The sequence below is a fragment of the Typha latifolia genome, chromosome 3 (assembly GCF_019914945.1).
Source record: "Typha latifolia isolate L0001 chromosome 3, TyphaL0001v2, whole genome shotgun sequence".
NCBI lineage: Eukaryota > Viridiplantae > Streptophyta > Magnoliopsida > Poales > Typhaceae > Typha > Typha latifolia.
The window spans coordinates 15,097,468-15,106,035 of NC_133088.1; the positions used below are offsets into that span (position 1 = coordinate 15,097,468).

At 37.2% G+C, this 8,568-nt stretch overlaps 1 protein-coding gene across 1 annotated transcript; it reads left to right on the forward strand.

Moving 5' to 3' along the window:
• The first annotated feature begins 6,592 nt into the window (after positions 1–6,592).
• On the forward strand, positions 6,593–8,568 carry LOC140783242 (GATA transcription factor 5-like). The gene is made up of 3 exons (XM_073130045.1): positions 6,593–6,924; positions 7,100–7,426; positions 7,522–8,568. Exons 1-3 carry the CDS (start codon positions 6,811–6,813, stop codon positions 8,212–8,214), a joined length of 1,134 nt encoding a protein of 377 aa, XP_072986146.1. The 5' UTR covers positions 6,593–6,810; the 3' UTR covers positions 8,215–8,568.

Here is an 8,568-nt window from a genome sequence, read left to right on the forward strand (position 1 = left end):
ATGCTGAATGAATGCTGCTTGAAAGATTCGACCTCCAAAGTTGTACACAGTCTTGGAAAAATTTCTGCATTGTTACATGACTTCTCATCATCATGCCGACACTTTTTATTTTGCTACAGAAAGCATTCCAAGGACAACTCGTCTTTGACTGACAATTTGATTCCTGCTGTCTAATTAGGCAAATATTTATACCCAAAATAAACTTTGATGGTATTGGTAGGCCGGCTACTCCCTGCCTTTGGACCTTATAACTAACTATAGTCCAAGTTTACCCACTTACAATCCACTTGTACAAAAATTCCTTTCGATCTCCTTGGATTTCGACCTTATAACTATAGTCCAAGTTTACCCACTTACATCCCAATTAGAGTTCCGAGTGAAAATAGATACACATAATTTTTTGATAGAGAATCGAATTAAATTTTAGACTAATTATGACTTTTTATTTATAGACAATTAACACAAAAATATTAAAAATTTTAAGAAAATTTCTTATATATTAGCAAAATCATTGTTTACAAATAATGTCGAACACATCATTAGTAACAATATTAATATTTATTATTTAAATAAATAAATTATAAATTATTTTAAAAATATGCAGATAAAGAATATTCGATATTCGTTCCGAAAAATTATATTCGATTCGTATCCGTATTTTCTTTTTATAATTCTACCTGTATTTAAATCTGTATTCAGATGGGATAGAAATTTTGTATCTGAACTCAGTCTAAATTGGGTCGGAGTTAATCTGACCTATTTTCACCTCGGGTCCGAGTTAATCCAACCCGTTTTCACCCCGACTCATCATCCATCTTGAACCTCCACATGGATCGATCTTTTAATGGAGAGTCAAAACTTTTTTTCTTAGCATCTTTTGGGTTCGTGCTGCTACTAATGCATGTTTTGTCTTGCTTACTTGGTGAAAATATAAGCCTAAAATTAAATGTCATGCCACATGGGGAGTAGGTCTCTTCTTGGCAACATTAGAAACTTTGTGGAACAATCGAGCATGCCACTAATTATTATCTTCCACTAGGCCGAGGGACGAGGGTTGAAGACTATATCCACTCTAATCTTCAGATTATAATACTTATAAGTGGATAAGAATAACAATGCTCCTCAATTTGTCTTCACCCGGAGGAAGGCATGCCTTTGGACTTGGCTCGCATGCAGTGATATTTATACATGTAGATCACTTTCCATTGACCACATCTAATATTGGATCACTAATGGAAATTACTAGCTACATCACCTTAAACTTAGTGTGATTAGAATATGATTACAGAGTAGACGTTACCCCTCTTCTTCGTTTGCCCTGTATTTTCCAAAGTTGACCTAGACATCATGGTCAATAAGATAAAAGGAATATGCAAACTCTAAGAAAATATGCATGATTAGTCCTCATATTTTGGGATCATTGTATGATGGCTTCAGTTTCTGAAGTTATAACAATTTTTTTTAATTCAAATCGGTAAAACTATTGAAATTATATAGTAGGCCTCTCACCACAAGCAAATATATTTTGTAAACAGTTTATAAAAGTAGACATTTTCTTAAACGCAAAATACTAAAATCGGATGAGATAAAGTATAGAATGAGAGTGGAACCCATGTTAGTGATGCAACTCTTAGTACCCCACTCAATTAATCTAACTCCAACTGCAACGCACGTAGAAGCACAAGACTGTGAGGGTGATGTTTGAGAAGGAGGAGGTCCAGGAGGAGGAGGATGATGCCTGAGGTTAGTGAAGACAGCTCCATCCCAGCTAAGTAGTTAAGCCTTGCAAGCAAGAAGAGGGGCAAGTAGATAAAAGGTGGACAAACTAAAGTTAAATAGCTTTTAGGTTGGAAGCTGACGAGACCAAAATACCCTCCACTTCCACCTCCACTTCCACTTCCACTTCCGCTTCCAATTCTGCCCATCACCCATCTCCACCAGGCATTAGTCATTAGTAGAGTAGGGGAGTGGTGGACTTCCAAATTCAAAAGACAAAGATGACCATGTGGGAGGCGAGGTGTTTGCATGTGACATTGGTCCCTATCAGCTTTAGTTTATAAGTATATACCATGTTGCTGGTTTATATTATAGTATGAGATATGTATTATAACTACTAGATACTATTCCTTTATTATTTTTCATTTTAGAGAAATAAAAATATATTATGTGAGAATACTCCATGATGGTTACAAGTAAAATGATTGTTACACTCATATTTTATCTCATTAGACTCTTCTACTTGATTAATTATAAGTCATCGGGTTTCTCTTTCTCTATCTTCTATTGAGAGTCTTCTTTGACGTTGTTGTCACCGACCTCCTCCCTCTCAATTAGCCCCTTTGGCCTGGAGGATAGGAGAGGTCTTCCGTTCCCATACTAGATTTCTCTTTTTATTTCTTCCTTCTTGATTGTGTGCAACCGACTATTTTCCAACATAATGTGAGTTCTAGCACACCATCCCGCAAACCCTCTCATCATTCTTTCCTTTTTCATATCCTTCTCAATTTTTGTTTCACCCTTTTTGGTATTGGTTGACCTCACTCTCAATTGCTCTCATTTTCTAAACTATTTCAAACACTTTTAACTTGGTTCAATAACTTATATATATATATATATATATATATATATATGTATAAGCAAATACTTTAATGCACCTTTAAAAATTATAATCATAATCCAATGGTTCTAATAGTCAGTTTTCATACCCGGTACCGGTCCAAAACCACATTACGTAAGAAAAATAGCATATTAGTTAAGAAGATTAATTACGTTTGCCTAACTTTTCAATTTTCTTGTTATACCCTTAAAGATCTTAACCATCAGATCTTTATCAAAGTGATTGATAAACAATTAACTTTATGGTACGGAAGAAGCGCTCTATACGTTTTTTTTCTTCTTCCGTTAAGATTTATCTCTTAAATATAATTATGCCTTAATTATAAGAGATATCATTTAATATTAAATAATTTAAATTTGATTATTTTGAGATAAACTTCAATTTAAATATAATTCTCTATTTATATCTATTAAAATTTAACAATCTTAAACTAATGGGAGATATATGTAAATAATAAAAAATAATCAAAAAGATAAAATGTAATTAAATTTTTATTAAGTTAATTATAAAAGACATCAATACATTTATTTTGATATATATACATTACTCTCAGTTAATGATATATATGTCTTTTACTTAATAAAATATTAAGATAAATATAATTGTTAAAAAATAATGTGCAAGATTATATATCTAAAAAAAATTACCTGTTGAACTGATAATAACTTTCATTCTTATTATACCCTTAAAGATCTTAACCGTTAGATCTTCATTAAATTAATTGATAAAGAATTAATTCTATTGTAGGAAAAAAAATCCTCATATATATATATATTAATTAAAATTTTAAATTAAAATTAAGAAATAAGACTAATAAAGTACGGAATTAGCCTCAAACCAAACATGAGTACCGGTTTCTTGATTTGTGTTTTTATTTGACTTGGAAATGTTTCTCTATCCTATCCTGTTGCAGCAAAATCCCAATCGATTTGTAACAAGGAATCTACTGCTCAATTTGAAATCCATATTTTAAATTTGATTTCCACCGTCAATCACGTGAAGACATCCGTGATTCGTCTCTCTCTCTCTCTCTCTCTCTCCTGGGAGAAGCGCCATTTGTCACGTCGACCCGTAGAAATCTCTTTCCCTCCCCCATTTCGGACGCTTTGCTTTGGATTCGTAACACCACATGGAATCTAATCCAAGTCCACGTGGCCGATCGTCTCGGTCCTTGTCACATTCTCCCTCCCTTACGCCATCTTCTCCGTAGTTTCCGTACTAGAGAACAGAGAACTAAGCGAAGACTTAATATGTAGTCGTGGTCTAAAATTATATATATATATATATATATATATATATTCTTTTTTGCATGAGTCTATCTGAAGTATATATGTATACTGACTAGTGAGCTGAGCTCTTTGTTATGATGTTGGATGATTCATATAGAATTGGATATAGATCTATCTTAGTTTCATCTAGCAGCGGGTCAATATTAAATAACAATTTTTATCAACAAAAAAAAAAAATTCCTATGTTGCATGTGCTATATGAAGTCTGGTTATCTCACAAAATTAATCAGGAAATTGCTACAAGTGATATAGGATGTACGACAAATGTAGAGACTTTTTGGTAGAAGGTCTAATAGAAGATGTTCTCTTCAAAACCTACCTTCTTTTCAGAAAACTCTCTCAGTAAAGGAGAATTAAACCAATGGTGCCAAAATGCTACATAACCTAAATGTAAAATGTTCCAAACTTCTTCTGGAGGCAAAGTGTATACATGTTATCACGATACTTTCTTTACCCAAAAGGCACAAATAAATCTACCCTGCAACCCTCTCTCTGGCCTCTTGCAGGCTTGCAGCTGAACAGTGAATTACTATTCTCTTCCTTTACTCTAAAGATAAAACTTCTAACTATATAAATATGTTGATAGATATCCGATGCAAATATCACCCACATTGCACTCACTTTGAGTAACAACAAAGGGCCCCACCAATGTCCTCACTCATAGTGTTCTTTGTCCCTCCTCTGGGCCCATCGATGTTATGATGGGTGCACCAAAAGATAATTCACTATATATATATTATATATAATAGAATAGAAATATATGGTTGTAAGTTAATAATAAGTTTGACATTTATTGAGAGGTAGATTAGATAACTAGGTCATCATTAAAAAAATATATTTTATAAATCATACCCTCCATTTAACTTACTCTGTGATTCAGACTCTGTCTTTAATGATTTTATAATCTATCCTATTTTTCTTCTATAATTCTCGTTTAATATCCTGATATTATTTTGACTAATTAATATTAATAAAATTATTAAAATAGCCTTACCATTATTTTTCCTTCTCTGAAAAAAGCATAGAATATAAATCACAAAATAGATAAAAAAAAATAGGGTGCGGTTTGTAAAATTCCCCCTCATCCTCCAAAAGAATGGACCACAATGTATTCAAACCATAAATAAAAATCACGCTCCAGATTCATAAAATATCAATGCTAACATTCAAGAAAAAATTGAATTGAATCGTTACCTTTCATACAAGATAGTAGAACTCAATCAATATGCTACAATAATAATCTGAATTTACTATATTAATCCATATGTCCTCGAAATTACTTGATTTTTCTCATAATGCTATTGATATATAAACTCTTTATACGTGTTAATAATATTATTAGGTTTTTTTTGAGATAATTATATTTAAATTTCTTAAACTATCATGCATTTTTACATATGTCATTTATTTATTTTTATAACACTTTATCTTGCTCAACTATGTATATTAAATGCCCTTTATCTAATTTTTCAGTCAAAAAAATATTACATTAATACACAATCAATTTGAGGTATTATTAGGACTGTTTTACTTTTATTGCAGAGGAAAAAAAAAATTAGTGTGAGAAGTTGGTAATTAAATGGTCCTTCAATTGAAATACTATTAGCACCTAAATGCGGAAACTATTGATAAAGACTCTCAAATTTATAATTTTCTTTTGTATAACTAATTTTGCCCATCGCAAACTCCGGAGATTCCGCCATTCAATTGGTTTGCCTCCAAAGGAAGCGTTCACTCACCGTACAACGTTACAAATTCTAGAATAAATAAATGAACATTCCCACCCATCCACCGACGGTGACCCGACTCACGTTTAAATTTCGAACCCCGCTTCGGGTACCCCGAACGAAATCGGAATTCGCCGAACGTCAACCAATCAGGCGAGGCCACGTCAACGGAATGACGTGTTGGTCCAGCCGCCAGAGCGGAAAGCGACACGGACCGGCCGCCACGTTGGCCTTTTACCGGGTAAAACCCCTCGGATAGAAGCAACTCGTTTTCCGGATATGCCCTCGGCGAGGTTCCAAAATAGCATCCGTGGCCCCGCCTGCCAAAAAAAGCTTCGGCTGACTCGGATCGGCGTGACGACCGAGGCGGCCCGGTTCGGACGGTACGTGTCGTTTCGCACGTATGGAAGGACGAACGAAAGGGAGGAACGAAGGAGCGCGTGACAGCGATAAAAGGCTTGGACGATTCTTTGGAAACCCGGGTCAATTTTGACGATTCTGAAGACCGAGTCTGCGGGTTTAAGGCCAGAGAATTCCGATTCCAACGGTAACGCGCCAATCCAAAATAAAGAGAAAGGAAAAGAAAGTAAAATTATCATATAATTACCTGTTATGACTTTTAAGACTAACTGGTGAAGCAAAGGTTTAGGTTAGCAATGGCGGAAAACCGGCTCAAAACGGAAAGAAAAGTGGTGAAATGAAGATGGAGGTTTCAGGAAGCGTTTCCGATTCATTTCGTAACCTCTAATTAAATGAGAAAAGGAAGTCGAAACCTCAACTTTTCTTTTTTCTTTTAAAAAAAAAAAAAAGATTTGGAGGGAAGGATTTAAATATTTTATAAATTGTTATGGTAAGATCATAGAAGGGTAGATCATACCCACAAAATTTTTTAATTAAAGAAAGGAATAAAGTTATCTAGGAGACCCCTTATATCTTGCGCCATATCAGGCATTGGGCCCAAAGGGATTGTATCATTTAAAGAGAGCGGTAGAATATATATTATCTTAGCAATTAGCAGTGAATTATTATTATCTTCTTCTTTTTTTTGAAAAAAAAAGAAGAAGTGGGTGAGAATTGGTAAAAGTATATTTTGTTCATTAGTGGAAAGATTGGGGGTAGTAATAGCATAGGGAGAACCAGGGCATTTGTTACGCCCACGGACTTTGCCAGCCATTCAATGCCTCACCAAACGCACATCTCCTCTTCCTTTCCATTCTCCAACATTTCCCCTTCCTCTCTTCCACTTTGCCTCCTCCAGTCCTCGCCGACGACGTGTTATCAGTCCTCACAGGTAAAAGAGACGGAGGTTAACAAGAAAAATCTCTTCTTTGGGAAGAGTTAAAAGGGAAAGATGGAATCTTTCTCTTTTATCTTGCCCTCTTTCATCTACTTCCCATCTTCTTCTTCTTCTCTTTGGTGGCGTTTTAAACTTAGGAGAGTTGTGTTCCGTTGTGTTGGGGTTGCAGGGAGAGAAGGAAGCAGCACCTATGGAGGCGTTGAAGAGCAGTTTAAGGCAAGAAGCGTCGACGCACCAACAGCAGCAAAGTCTCATCCTCGCCGACGAAATCAGTTGGGCAGTGGAAAGAGGTAGCCTCTTAGGAGAGGTGTTCCCCTTGGACGACGTCCTTGACGACTACCTCCTTGACCTCGGGGAATTCGCGGAGCCCGAGGAGGGAGAAGACAAAGAAAACCATGAACAGAAGCAAACGGAGGAAGTGAAAGAAGAGAACTCCAACTCTTCTTCTTCCTCCTCCTCTCCTGAACCGTCTCCGCCTCATGAAATTGGCCTTCCGGTAAGCCTCTTATTCTCGTAATATGGACTATTTTGCGACAAAAAGGAGCAATTTTTAACGCTTTGTTGCGCTCTTTTCTCTTTGGGTTACCGTAGGTTCCAGATGCTGCGGAGTTGGAATGGGTATCTCTCATGATGGACGACACCCTCTTGGAGTTCCCGCAGCCTCCAAGCGTAGGCTACCACCTACCTCCACCACCGCAGCCTTGCCATGGACGAACCCAAGAAGCCAAATCCCCAACAAAAGCAACTATTTGCGCTCTCTCCACCGAAGCTCTCGTTCCCATGAAATCCAAGCGCAGCAAGCGTACCAGAGCAACCTCTTGGTCCCTCTCCGGTTATTCCTCCTCTTCCTCCTCTTCCTCTTCTAACTCCACCGTCACCTCTTCTTCTTCCTCCTCTTCCTCATCCGTCCTCCTGTACGAGCCAAGCTTGCTTTTTGACGACAGCCCACCGCTCCCCAAGAAGCAAAAGCCCAAGAAGCGCGGCCGGAAACCCAAAATTTCACCACCCAACTCCCTCGCCGGCGCCGGCGAGAGGAGGTGCAGCCACTGCGGAGTCCAGAAGACGCCGCAGTGGAGAGCAGGGCCAGAAGGGGCAAAAACTCTTTGCAACGCCTGCGGAGTCCGGTACAAGTCCGGCCGGCTACTGCCGGAGTACCGGCCCGCCTGTAGCCCAACGTTCATCAGCGAGGTCCACTCCAATTCCCACCGCAAAGTTCTCGAGATGCGCCGCCAGAAAGACGCCGAAGTCCTCGCTTCCACCGCACCGGCGGTGGCCTCCTTCTGAGACGAATTTAGTCCCGTCCTGCTTGTATAATTCCTCCTCTAATTCTAGGTAGGTGGTCAGCTTTTATTTCTCTTTAGCTTTCAGTAGCTTATTAGTCTTCTTTTATTAGGCTATAGGGTCAGTGGAAACATTTTTATTTATCTCTAGAATTTAGAGAGAAGAAGGGGGGATTTTTGCTATGGTATCATTTGTAATACATCCATGCATATACAAATGTTAAACAGTAGATTAGAATGGCAGAGAGAATAGATTGAGCATTCTAGTGTGATTTTGTAGTTGGGTTTCTTTTTTCTAAAAAATGTGAGAATGGTTGCAGTTGGAAATTGTTCTCGGTAAAATGCTCTTTTTCTCTTC

What these genes read in the sequence shown, in the direction of transcription:
- LOC140783242 (XM_073130045.1), top strand. Translation starts at nt 6,811, where the DNA reads ATGCCTCACCAAACGCACATCTCCTCTTCCTTTCCATTCTCCAACATT. An exon ending in CGTGTTATCAGTCCTCACAG is followed by an intron (nt 6,925 to 7,099) that starts GTAAAAGAGACG and finishes TTGGGGTTGCAG; the next exon opens with GGAGAGAAGGAAGCAGCACC. An exon ending in CTCATGAAATTGGCCTTCCG is followed by an intron (nt 7,427 to 7,521) that starts GTAAGCCTCTTA and finishes GGGTTACCGTAG; the next exon opens with GTTCCAGATGCTGCGGAGTT.